Source organism: Gadus morhua, chromosome 7 (assembly GCF_902167405.1).
Source record: "Gadus morhua chromosome 7, gadMor3.0, whole genome shotgun sequence".
Classification (NCBI taxonomy): domain Eukaryota; kingdom Metazoa; phylum Chordata; class Actinopteri; order Gadiformes; family Gadidae; genus Gadus; species Gadus morhua.
In genome coordinates, this window is record NC_044054.1 from 17,841,869 (window position 1) to 17,855,582 (window position 13,714).

The following is a 13,714-nucleotide window of genomic DNA, read 5'->3' on the forward strand; positions in this document are numbered from 1 at the left end:
CTTTTAAAAGGCTGTGAGGCCCAACCCCTCTCCCGGGATCAACTCTGAACCCACCTACCCCCCCTCCCCCCTCAGTACCCTCCCTCCCCGTTCTGGATATATTTGGAAGTCACTAGAAGGTCTATTTGAGGCAGGCGGAGCAGCAGAATGGAATCCAGAGCACTGGCTCTCTGTTACGTTTTGTTAACCCCCCCGCCCGGCTGGTGTTAGTAACACCGCCGCTGCCTCCCCCTTTTCCTGGACGTCACGGAGAGCTGGAAGAGTGTCAGGGGAGTTCTAGTAAGCATGACGGCTCCGTGGATGTATTGCTCTTACATAGAAGCCAGCCAGCTCAGAGTGACATCATGTCTCCCTTCAGTCACATGAACCCAACAGTAGGCTAACTAGCTAGGAGGCTAGCTAGCTAGACAGACAGACTGTTATTGTACTGGAATTTAAATGCATTTAAAAATAAATCTTTATTAGCGCTTTGAATGAAAATGATACTAATGAAATAATGCCAACAAATACACAAATTGTACAGTCTGTTTGAGTTTATTGTCAGTTATAATAACTTGTACACTACAAATGATGACTTGTAGAATCAAAAGGCTTATCAATATATTTGAACAGGTTTGCTGGATATCATAGCTGGGCTAACTGGCTACGTGGCCGATGGGACACTGGGGGTGACAGAAACAATGGCGTGATGAAGACTTGAGAGGAAGACATGGGGGGTTCCTTGACATTGTCATCGGCGACCTATCCAGTGGAGCATCACCGAACACTAGATCTGAAGCAGGAGAATGAGACCAGCTAGGCTAACTGCTGGATCTCCGTGCTAGCTGAAGGACATCTAGGATAGCTCAGGACTGCTTGGCTAGCTTAGGAGTGCTAGGCTAGTTCAGGAGTGCTAGGCTAGCCCAGGAATACTAGGCTAGTTCAGTTGTGCTAGGCTAGCCCAGGACTGCAAGGCTAGAGCTTGAATCCTATGCTATCGTGCAGGACTGCTTGGCTATAGGGCAGGGTCGCTATGCTAGTGCCGGCTAACAACCAAGGGTCCTAAGACAGATGCATGGAGCCTAAAGAGGCATAGAACAGAGGAGGGGAAAAATATAGGTCTTCTAAATTCATCACATAGTAATTTCTGTTCTGTTTCATTCTTTTTTTTAAGAAACAGGAGATCAGATTTAAATATCTGACCCTTTACTTTGTGATACAGGAAGAGTCAGGACAGGACAGTTTGCAAGAGAACAAACATTTTCCACTTTCAAACAAAGACAATGGCACACTTCTGCTGGATGGGCCACAGCATCCTCATCAACCTACACCGTAGCCCCCATAGACACAAGCAACAACCCTGTTCACTAATCTCTTGCTATAAGTAGCATAAATGTTGCTCATAATTTAAAAACAGCATCAGGGTGAGATAAACACGTGTACACTTTGAAATGATCAAAATGGTCTGCAGCATCTGCCCAGGGTGTATGGTCTGAATGGCGCAATGGCTGGACAAATTAATAAATAGTCAAATAAATAAATTAACCAATAAATAATACATAAGGAATAAATAGTTCATAAATAAATCAGTGGTTAAAATAGACCCACATGAGTGCATGGATACTTTTTGCAGACAGTTTTACTTTTCTTTTTAACTGTACAGTATCATAAAGCTGCCTTTATAGTAGGCGACATACTCAGAGTACTCTTACATGTTAACATCCCAGGTCAATGCAGAGGAGGCACTCATCAAACACACACACACACACACACACACACACACACACACACACACATTCGTCAAACGTCATAAATAACACCCACACACCCACACAGTCATAAATAAAGTCAAAATCAGCGGAAAAGTGAACAGGGAAGGGTGTTCAAATGACGGTAATACGCTTTCCTTCACTTCCCTATGTGTGCAAGTCGTTGACATACTGTACAGGTCATTCGAAGGTGACCAGGTGCACCCTGGGAACTGTAGTCGCGGGACAGGGATGATGGAATGGAGGACGGTGGGTTAGGGTGGGCGTGTGTCCAGGCATTCTCCTACGAGCAGCCTCTCAGTCTCTCTGCTGATGCATCATGCTATGTGGCAGTCTCGTAGGCCTCCTCAAATTACATAGAGTATACAGTGCATAGGTTACCAAGCCAGAGCTTATAGGATTTAAGGATATATACATATGGACTAATATGATACAACTGTTCTTTCTTTTAACTTCTGTCGTCTCTTCTTCGCTGTTTGTTTCCCTTGTTTTTTGATCTCTGTGCTTTGATTAGAAAAGATCGGAAGTTCGTATCGATGTCGGTTTATGTTACTGGCCATTTGTAGCTCATCTTGTCGTCTCTTTCTTGACTTCTGTTTGTGTGTGTATGTGTTTTTTAATAAATACCTTTTTTTGGTTGATTTTCGGCTTGTGGAAGAATACAGAGAAAGTGCAAACACACTTTGAGATTTGTTCTTTAGGCTCGAGCGATGATTTCAACCAAATCAACCCAAAAAATAAATGATGTGGATGAGGGTCCACTGCAGGTGTGGGTAACATTACCGGGGATATTTTGGAGTGATGGGTTTGTTTCGAAGGCTGGGCCGCTGAACTGTGAGCTCTGCAGTCGGTGGAGGAAGCTGTGGTTTAGCAGATCAGAGTCCAAGAAGTAGCTTACACCCCCCAACCACCGACTGGCCAGTATGGGACTCCAAACCCTTTCAAACTACCAACACATGACGATCCGACCCGAACCCGGGGTTAAAAACATGATTTTCTTTCTTCTCCCCATCATCGTCATCATCATTCTCACTTCCTGGGCGTCGCCCTCTCAGAAGCCCGGGCTGTCGTAGCTACTGCGGCTGTCGTAGCTGCGGTTGCTATGGGAACGCCTCCGGCTCCGACTGCGGCTGCGGCTGCTGTAGCTGCCGTAGCTGCGGCTCCGGCTGCGACTCCGGCTGCGACTCCGGCTGCGAGACGGCGTGCTGGCCGCGCTGGACGACGACGAAGAGGAGGACGAGGAAGAGGACGAGGGGCTGGGCCGGTAGTACGGGATGGGCCTCTTGCGGGCGCTGGGGGGGGGAACGGAGAGACGGGTTAGGGTCCCGGACGGTCCATGAGCGCCCAGCCGCACAAAGCTAAGAGTCGGACAGACGGACGGACGGGATGTAAGGGTACGGCCACACTGAACGCGTTACACATGTTAAGAGGCGTAGAAAATCTGCATTTTTGCATAGGGAACCATTGGTTTAGGCGCATAGATGCGTTACACGCGCTAAAGCAGCGCCTTAGGCGTGTTAGACACGTTTTACTAACCTAAATAACACGCCCAATGCACCTACGCGCACTTGCGCGTGGAGTTCAAAAAATTTGACTTTCGCTCCTACGCGTGACGCTTAGCCCCGATAGCCAATCAGCGTTGAGCCTGACCCGACGTCACTGGCAGAGAGACGGAGGACAGGCGCTCCGCCTCTCTGGATTACGGGCGTAACGCGTTCAGTGCGGCCGTACCTTTAGCGTCCAGCCATACCCCAACATCAAACCTCTTTAGTGCTTTGGCGCCATGCTAACATACCATCATAGCATGATTACACCACATTGCAGCTCAGAGAATACATATGTGCGAGAACGGTTGGAGTTAAAAACACACAAACACTGTTAGGGGGTGGTTAAGTTTAAAAGCCGTTTTAGTTTTTTTAGAGCTGTAGGGATTCAAGTGTTATGTCAGTCAAAGGCTTTTGTGAGTAGATGGGCGCAGCTGCTGAAAGAGAGCAGTGGTGGGGGTTAATCACAGAACGGAGAGTGCTAGTGTTCATCCACACTTTCGCTCGCAAATGCACACACACATACACACACACACACACAGAAACACACACACACACACACAAACACACACACATACAAACACACACACAACATAAACACACTAACAGACACAAACAGACAGACACTCAGACATGCACAAACACACACACACACACACACACACACACACACAAACAGACACACACTCACACACACACACACACACACACACAAACGCATAGTTATTCCAAACGCAAGGCGCCGGTTACAGTGTGAAGAGCGATAGTCTCCGGGAAAGCGTGACCTGTAGGTTAAGAGGTGTTAGCTCCCAGAAGAAAACTGTGTTTTTAAGACGCCGGATCCCAGAAAATCAACCTCGAAACACTATCAAGGGGACCTGGTCATGTTGTTTGTGGATTGGGTTCAACTACCATTTCGCTGGTTAGCAGACGCTTTTATACAAAGCCAATTCCAGTGATTCTGGTCAGGCAGGGGTTAGGCCTCCTACATTGGGTCACATTGGTCTCTACTCCGTATTTCTCAGGTGATGGAGAGCTCAAGAAATATTTCTATATCCCTACCTAAAGGACCCTTGATAGTGCCGTGAGTACAGGACGAGCCAAGTGGTTAGTGCAATCGCAGTGTTGACCTGAGGGTTGATTCATGTGCATTTAAGAAAGAGACGAAGGTGGACGAGAGGAGAGCTAGGGAGAGGGGGAAAGATAGAGAGAGAGAGAGTGATGGACGGGAGGTTAGGTTGCTTTACTCAAGAGAGGTCTTCAGGTTCGCTGCTAAGGCGAGCCGCCGCAGACAGACCAGGAGGGTCTCTCTGCACGGCAACAGTTACCAGGGTAACGAGCGTGCAGCGGAGATCAGCAGCGTTCAGTTGTCTTGGCGTCGGGAGATGCCTTTTGCGCTGGAGTGAGAGAGTGACGATGGCACACAGAAATCACCTTGATCCACAGTCACCATCATCTACATTTGTCAAAAGGAGTTCAAACATTACCCAATGCTGTTGGTGTTGTTGTTGTTGCGCATAACAGAGAAGGAAACCAAACTTTAATTAAATACAAGGTCACATTGATGAATGCATTGCATCAGTGTGTGGGTGTTGGAGTTTACTGACATGTGTTGCGGCGTCCAGGGCAAAGGCAATCAATACCCAGCTTACAACACAACACAAGATAGTTCCTCAGGTTGAATTTACTAGTCAAACAAGGACAGGCAGATTAGAGAGAACTCAAACTCTGTCTCGGCCTCACAACCGCGTGTGTTCTGCGAGGGGAAGAGTGATCCCGTTCCTTCCCTGGGCCAGCTGAACGGGAGAAGAGGTGCGGAGGGGCGTGCGTGGTGCGTACCTGGTTATCCTGCGGGCCTCCATGAAGCTGGGGGAGTCTCTCCTCCTCTTCCTGATGGGCGAGTAGCTCCGGGAACGCCGCCGGGCGCCGCGGCCTTCCCCCTCCGAGTGGTTGGCACTGTCCCGATCCCTGCCGACACGCAGACCACCAGAACACCGTCAGAACCCCATCACATCAGGCCCAGAACCCCATCACATCAGGCCCAGAACCCCATCACATCAGGCCCAGAACACCATCCCACACGAGAGAGAGAGTGAGTCAGAGAGAGAGAGAGAGAGAAAGAGAGAGTGACAGACAGAGACAGAGAGAGAGAGAGAGAGAGAGAGAGAGAGAGAGAGAGAGAGAGAGAGAAAGAAAGAAAGAGAGAGAGAGAGAGAGAGAGAGAGAGAGAGAGAGAGAGAGAGAGAGAGAGTGAGTGAGTGAGTGAGTGAGTGAGTGAGTGAGTGAGTGAGTGAGTGAGTGAGTGAGTGAGAGCGAGAGAGAGACAGAGAGAGAGAGAGAGAGATAGAGAGACTGAGGGAGATAGAAAGAGCGGCAGTGTTACAGATAGATCAAAGGTGCCAGGAGGGGGGTCTGACCTGGAGTTGTTCTGTCGGCTGTGGGGAGACTTGGCCTTGCTGGCCCCCCGGTCCCTGGAGGGGGACCCCGACGACGAGCGGCCGCTGCTCCAGGAGCTGCTGCGCTGCCGGGGCTGCTGCCCGCCCCGGGACCCCGCCCTCTTCCTGGCCGAGTGGCGGCCCGGCGACGCCGACTGGCTCCGCCGGTGGGCCTGGCCCCGCCCCGAGCGGTGGTGGCGCCGCTTGGACGAGTGGACGCCTTTGGACCTGGAGGACCAGAGGAGACGCTTAGAGCCAATGGAACCCTTGAGCCTGGGCGGGGCGTGGCTCCTGTTGTCAGGGTTACCAGGGGGCTGTTGTCGCTTTTTTCAACCCTTTAGTAATTTTTTCGTGTTAACATTAAACAAGAAACAAGAAAGGGGGCTAGGAAATGAAAATACACACATTTGAAAGTAGGCATAAGAATAGAATTAAGAGGAGACATCTGTCAATTTTGAGCCGTTGTTTTGCCAAAGGATGCCTACAGGTAGGCATCGGACTGGCACGTATCAGTGGACTTAATGCCAGGGGGGCAGTCAGTCTTCCGGTGGCTAAAACTGCCACCCGAAGTGTGAGGACTTCAGGAGCACCTAGAACAAATGGAGCCAGAAGCAAAACAGGAAGAAGCTAAACGGGGGTGCTCCCAGCTTCCCCTGAACGCAGCTGAAACGCCACGGATCAACGCAGGCCCGGTGCTCCTCCCTCCAGCTTACTTCTTCTGCCGGTGCGAGGAGCGCCTTCCTCGGTGGGCGTGGTTATGCTGGGAGTGGGCGGAGTCACTGCTGCCGTCTCTGGCCCTCTGGCTCCCCCTCCTGGACAGGGAGCCGCCCGCGACCGCGTGCCTGCCCTCCCCGCCGGGCCCGGCCTTGCCCAGCTGGCCGGGCTGCAGCGCCGCCTGGCTCCTGTTGGGGGCGTTGTGGAGCCTGGATCCCCTCAGGAGAGAGGTCTGGTGAGCGTTAGGCGTGGCCGGAGCCAGCATGTGGAGCTTCTGCAATTGGAACCACAACCAACAAACAGAAATAAAAGGGAGAAACAAAGGGGGAGAAAGAAAAGGGGGGAGGAAAGGGCATTAGAGTGTTCCCACGTGAGGCGAGTTAAGAGCTACGATGTACTTTTGGCAAAAAGAAGGTAAACATCTAAAAGAAAAAAGATCTAGATTTTTCTCCATGTAGCTTATGGATAGTCCTCTATGGTGCAGCGCATGCAATACTGGGCATGCAAAAGAATAATGACAGAAGAAATGATAATCCCAAAAAGAACCAAAAGGAGAAAACAAAGAAAAACTATAGAGGAGAAAGAGAGGGAGAATCTGTAAACCAAATGGAGTAAAACAAGAGTAGAGACAGGGAGTAGAGACAGTGATTAGAGAGCTACAGAGGTGGAAGAGGAGGAGAAAAAGAGGACTTTTTCTGTGATTATTTATTCTTTTTTTTTAAGTAATGGTTTCAAAACAAATATGAAACGAAAACAGAAAAGAGTAGACAACTCGACGAAACATCACAGAAATGGAAGGAACAAAATAAAGATTCACAATTATTGAATCAACCCAATCAGAGAAAAACCAAATCATCGGCTACTCAAATTTTCACTTTGTGGATTTTTACACAATTCCTGTAGACAATTGCTGAGATGTGCACAGCGACCCATTTTCTTTAGTTTTTCTTTTTTTTTTTTCAAATGGATACTCTTGTTTATTTCCCTTCTGGTTAACATCCACTTACCAATAAAGTGGTATTCCCTCCTTTAGTAGGTAAGGTATGAAGAAAAGGGAAAAGTGGGGCAACATAAGTGCATCATTAGATTCACAAAATGCAAGAGAAAAAGACACAAACCCCGCCCTGCCAGTGAGTCATGAGACAATGCATGATAATCAACGGAAAATAACGGAAAAAAAGCAAAAAAGGTAGAAAATGACCCCACAATGTGCAGTGTTCCTCAGAGGTCCTACTCTTGTGCTCTACCACAGGGACTGCTGTGTCAGGATAGTGCCCTGCACATAAGTCATGTCTAGGGTCAGCTGATGTATTTGTAGTGCGTTTGAGATGGAGATACATATTTTGCAGCTGTGTATGTACAGTTTGTACTCTCCACATAATAATTATGATCTTTCAGAGGTCGTTTTCTTTTATGAATGACTCTCTCTTCAAGTTCCGCTGACAAACTGGCGAAAGACACATAGAAATGTCACTTTTTAAAACCAAAGGTCAGAGAGAAGAGAATTGTGGTTTTTAAGGTGAGTCCTAATTTTTCATTAGCTCGTTGGCCTTTTCTTCTCTGTAAGTCAAGGATTGAGTTACTGTTGAAACTCAAGCACTCCATGAAAGTTCAACAGTGTCCATTTAAATAGTTTCTATCTTACGATACGGAAAAATATGATATCATTATTATTACTACAAGAGCTATAGTCGTAATATAAATGTCGAGAGACACTTAGTACAAATAGCTGTCTTAATGGTCTGTCTCCTCTGATTGTACGACTGCATGATGCTGGGTGGGAGTTCTGTATATTCTGTGTTGTTTTGTGTTTGACGTGTTGTGATGGCCCACGGTGAAGAGGTCAACCTGTGGACAGTTGACCTCCAGGGCTCATATGATCAAACACAGTGGACTGCTAAAGCATGCATTAGTCTCCTTTGTCTTTCTTTGGTCACTGCGTGAGAGACAGCAAAGTGAGCACAGTTCCGTGATCGGAACGGAAGGGGGAGAGCGTTTCTCCCCTTAGAGAGGCAAAGAGAGAGAGAGAGAGAGAGAGAGAGAGAGAGAGAGAGAGAGAGAGACAGAGAGAGAGAGAGAGAGACAGAGAGAGAGAGAGAGAGAGAGAGAGAGAGAGAGAGAGAGAGAGAGAGAGAAAACAAATGGTGTAGAAGGCGATTAGGAAACACAAAACCACAGGGTGCTAAAGACAGTTGTTAGCGAGAACGGTTTGAGAAAGAATAAAAAACTCAACGTGACAGAATCAAGGGACGAATGCACTAAATCACCAACAAACGGAGAGATGCTTGACGAACAGGTGTGCATTCTACCGAAACAAAACCAAAAATAAAAATAGTCATGTAACTGGGATGGAGGAAAGAAATGAATCTGGAAGATAGAACGGGATACTGGAAATTTTCAGGATGAAAAATTCAGGAGGAAAGAGAAAAAACCCCAGAGTTCTAAGTCGTGTTCCAATCAGAGTATTTTTGATGTTCAATTAGTGAATGATCTCGTTTATAGACCGAATGACAAGGAATCGAGCGAGAGCAAGAGTGAGACAGAGTGGAGGAGAAGGGGGAGAGGAAACAGAGAGGGGGGAGAGAGTGAGAGAAAGAGAGAGACATTGACGTCACTCAGGCGAAAGGGTGCTTCTCACATTCTCATCTGCATCATAGATCACGTGCGTAGGCAAAGCGTTACCTACCTTCCATTTCAATCAGTGACACGTATGCAATATCAACAAAAACAAGGAAAGAAAAGGAAAACAGAAAGGAGAAAGGAGTGTTCTCCGCAGCGAAATGGGAAAAAGACAATGACCTCTTTTTAGTATCAACGCTACATATCGGTTCAGACTAAGGAGACGTAAACAAAAACAAACAAACAAACAAACAAAAAAAACGCAAATGATGAGAAGTTAGAATTGGGAGTGGGGGTGAGGGAGGGAGGGGGAGGTGAGAGGGTGAATCTGTTGGCTACGGGATTCGCTGTCTTTTTCACTTTTACAAATGCAGCCATATTTGTATAAGAGACGCTGGGGCAGGGTGGACAGAGAGAGAGAGATAACGAGAGAGAGAGATAACAAGAGAGAGAGATAACAAGAGAGAGAGAGAGAGAGAGAGAGAGAGAGAGAGAGAGAGAGAGAGAGAGAGAGAGAGAGAGAGAGAGAGAGAGAGAGAGACAGAGAGAGAGAGAGAGAGAGAGAGAGAGAGAGAGAGAGAGAGAGAGAGAGAGAGAGAGAGAGAACAAGAGAGAGAGAGAGAGAGAGAGAGAGAGAGAGAGAGAGAGAGAGAGAGAGAGAGAGATAACAAGAGAGAGAGAGAGATAATGAGAGAGAGAGAGAGAGAGAGAGAGAGAGAGAGAGAGAGAGAGAGAGAGAGAGAGAGAGAGAGAGAGAGAGAGAGAGAGAGAGAGAGAGAGAGAGAGAGAACAAGAGAGAGAGAGAGAGAGAGAGAGACAGAGAGAGAGAGAGAGAGAGAGAGAGAGAGAGAGAGAGAGAGAGAGAGAGAGAGAGAGAGAGAGAGAGAGAGAGAGAGAGAGATACAGAGAGGGAGAGAGAGAGAGAGAGAGAGATACAGAGAGAGAGAGAGAGAGAGAGAGAGAGAGAGAGAGAGAGAGAGAGAGAGAGAGAGAGAGAGAGAGAGAGAGGGAGAGAGAGAGAGAGAGAGAGAGAGAGAGAGAGGGGGGGGGGATTTAGATAAGCATTTAATTACATCAGCGGAAGGAATCCATATAGAATGAACATTTGGTTTGGAGGATACGGGGGAGAGGAGGGGAGGAGGGGGGAGTGAGGGAAGGAGGGAGGGGGGGAGGGATGGAGGTGGGGAGGCTCTTGGAGTCATGCAGAGCTGGGAGATGGACACAGACATGGATGGATACGTGACATGGTGGAACCGGGAGTGCGGATGGGGGGGGGTGGGGCTGATGGTGGTGGTGTTTGTGACGGGAGGGGGGTGGGGTCTTGTGTCGAGAGGGTCACTGCTAAAATGGAGTCATCCCCTAGAGTGCCTGTGCTGTACTCGAAAGGGACCCAAGGCAAACTTTAAACTATAGACTAAGCTCTAGAGCTAATGTAGGAGACGCGCCAATGATTGTTCCTGGGGATCACTGATTAAAGCCACTATCACATCGTTCTTTCCTCCAATTAAAACGTTTTCTTTTGTGCGGGAGAAAAATCGAATTCAGTGGCGCTGAAATGTTTGCTCATCGTGTCTGAGCACGAGACAACATCCAAAGGGTCCCTTTCAAGATACCCAACGTGTTTGTTAATCTCTATCTATATATGTGAGTGGTCACTACTGCTACTTGCTACGTTGAGTCGGGTTAGGTTGTGATTTGTGCATCCGTCTCTGTTGGGTTGTGAGCGGTAATGGAGAGCAGCAGGAGTGTGACAGGGGACATAAACAGAGATGTGTCGATGAAGGAGATAGGGAAGCCAGTGACGCAGTGTGTGGTCCAAAAAAAAACACCAAGCCGCTAACAATATGTTCCCAGCCTCGGCTGCCAGTTAAATATCTGAGGGGATTTATCAACCGCGGCCTCGTGTGAACACCACTTTTTGTATATACACGCTACAGCAAACTGACTGTTTCTTAATTGGTCTTTCTATTTGAATGTAACTGCAACTGACAGGCTCAAGATATAAACCAGAGGCAACATGCCTAGTCATTCTGCACGCCCCGACACTGAGAGAGCATGTAGCAACCAGGCTGAAGGCAGAATGGTGCTGCCCCCTCGAGGACTCACTGCAGGACAACGGCCCATTAGGAGAGGAGAATGGAGTGTATTATCTCTCTGTTGTTGTTATTTACTTTGTTCTTAATCTGTCTTAAACCTGTTTGGACGATTGGATGATACAAGGGTTCTACCCCAGAGCAGAACATGTGCTTTGAAAGAAAAAGAAAAGACAACTTTATTAACAAGAAGAAACTATTACACATACCCAGGCAACCTACTTGGTCCAGTTCCATAGATTATGAGTGCTTTTTTGTGTGAACAAGATAGAAAGGTTTGGGCATTTATTAATGAGGAAATACCACTCAAATTAGAAATAAAATCCAAAAAGCAGAAATGAAACAGTCGTGAATGAAACAAGCAAAGGCGAGGGAGAGAGAGAGAGAGAGAGAGAGAGAGAGAGAGAGAGAGAGAGAGAGAGAGAGAGAGAGAAAGAAATAGAGAGAGGAAGAGAGAGAGAGATAGCCAGAGACAGAGAGAGAAGGAGAGCGAGAGAGAGAGAGAGAGACAGAAACAGAGACAGAAACAGAGACAGAAACAGAGAGAGAAAGAGAGAGAGAGCAATTGAGACCTTTTCATACACACATGCAGGCTGGTAGGAAACAGGAGACAGCAATGCAAAATTAATCATCTGGACGTGTGCACTCTGTCTCCAGGTGAATCGGTAGCTTGCTCAGCTGACTACTAACCCTTTCCCGTCTCTCATCTGGGTATCACAGCCGGCGGTCTTACTCTAATGTGGTCTTAATGAGATGGTTATAACTCTTATCACGCTGGCTCGGACGGGGGCGTGTACGACCACACCGGTCGTAGGGGAAAGCACAGAGACGGGGGGCCATGTCCCAGGAGGCAAAACACGACTTCATCTAATTTTGTAGAGCAGCTCACGTGTAGAGACGGGTTTAACAGTGAACGCCTCCTCGAGCAGCCCGACGTTTATGTGTGGGGGTGCTCTCAACGTTGCTTCAGCCTCAAATAAACGCTGGGAAAATATTAGGGGATGGCTAGACGTAGAGCCTTTTACGGGAACAACTTCACGTCTACGTATGGATTACCTATAAAATGATTCACAGCCCCGGCCTGGTCATTACCTGAAAGAGCTGACATGCCGGTTCGCAGCTGAGCTGATGCTAACGGTAAAGAACAGGGATCTGCGCGGCTGCTTCTCACGCTCAGCACAATTCCTGCTATGCTATCCTGATTGTATCAAGCGCCAGCGATTCATTAATTGGATTAAAATCTGCAGCGCTATCAAAGAAGGTCATCCCTCTTTTTCTTGAGCAGCATCAAAGTCGATAATTATCGCTCGAGGGCTGCTCGGTTGCTAATCTGCTCTTTCGAGAGATCCCGCTCGTGGAAGGGCCCTCAGAGGGTGTTCAGGAGCGACACATCCCATCCCTAGAGCTGGATGTGTTCCTTCATCAGCAGGGAGTCTGATGCTGCCGGATATACTGTGCTCCGATTGGGGGTGGGGCTAGGGCTGCACTCGCCAAGTCCCTCAGTCCCTCTCTCTATCTCTATCGATCTCTCCCTGTATCTCTCTCTCTCTCTCTCTCTCTCTCTCTCTCTCTCTCTCTCGCTCTCTCTCTCCCTCACTCGCCCTTTTAAAGACAGAAAGGTTGAGGTTGTCACAGGTCAAGCTAACCCTCCTTAACTCTTGCTCCCCCTCTCGGGCACCAGCACAAGAAAAGGACGGCGTGTCAAAAATCCATCAAAAAATCGACAAAAGATATCCTGAGAAGGTTGGGAGCTTCTGAGTCGGTTTGCAAAGCTCTACGCCCCAGCAGACACGGGGGAGAGCCTTTTCACTTACACTCCGACAACGCCAGGAGGGGATTGCCTAACGTCGGAGCAATAAAAGCCAGCCATAAAAACGTCCCCCCCCGCGGCGAACCGACGAGAGAGGACGGAAAGGTCACATGGGTTACTGCGGGGATATGGAAATACCGTTAGAGAGAGGGAGAGGGAGGGTTGGCGGGACTGACCGAGAGCTCACATACATGGTGTACTTTGAGGCTGTCGGCGTGGTCCAGCCGGCTGCCTGGCTTGCCGTTGTGGCCCCGCTGGCTGTGGTGGCCGTTGTGCCACGCGGCTGCGACCGTGGCGGTGACGGCGTTGGCGGCGTTCGGTCCCGGCGACAGCGAGCTGCCGGCGGCCTTGTGGGCATCCATCTTGGATTTGCCGCTCAGCCTGGAAGGAAGGAAGGAAGGAAGGAAGGAAGGAAGGAAGGAAGGAAGGAAGGAAGGAAGGAAGGAAAGTGGGAAGGCAGGGAGGCAGGGAGAAAAAGAAGGACACGTTAGAAAAAAAGTTACAAAACTAAAGTTTGGAAGGGGAATGGAAACCACAGGCTTCTGAGTGAGTGGTTTTCACGCGGTGGGGGGCCCCAGTGAGGAAGGGACATTATGGATCCTATAACCCTGACAGGAGAGGAGCACAGCCAGCCATAATACTGACTCCTATGTCATCACACCTCCTAATCAGAGAGTCTTCTGAACTCACATGGTCCCCACAACGACCGTCTAATTGAAGTGTGTGTGAGTTTCAGTGTGATTGTGTGTGT

General features: G+C 48.5%; 1 protein-coding gene across 3 annotated transcripts in view; it reads right to left on the reverse strand.

Moving 5' to 3' along the window:
• Positions 1 to 518: 518 nt before the first annotated feature.
• srrm3 (serine/arginine repetitive matrix 3) overlaps positions 519 to 13,714 on the reverse strand; it is a 73,849-nt gene continuing 60,653 nt past the window's right edge. For 2 of the 3 annotated variants that reach the window (XM_030361394.1, XM_030361393.1), the window contains 5 exons: positions 13,140 to 13,344; positions 6,441 to 6,715; positions 5,710 to 5,955; positions 5,132 to 5,260; positions 519 to 3,040 (listed from right to left, as the gene is read on the reverse strand). In XM_030361394.1, the coding sequence (XP_030217254.1) occupies positions 2,800 to 3,040; positions 5,132 to 5,260; positions 5,710 to 5,955; positions 6,441 to 6,715; positions 13,140 to 13,344 (1,096 nt within the window). In that variant the 3' untranslated portion in view covers positions 519 to 2,799. The remainder of the gene's footprint in view (positions 3,041 to 5,131; positions 5,261 to 5,709; positions 5,956 to 6,440; positions 6,716 to 13,139; positions 13,345 to 13,714) is intronic. The other variant, XM_030361395.1, reaches the window with a different exon arrangement.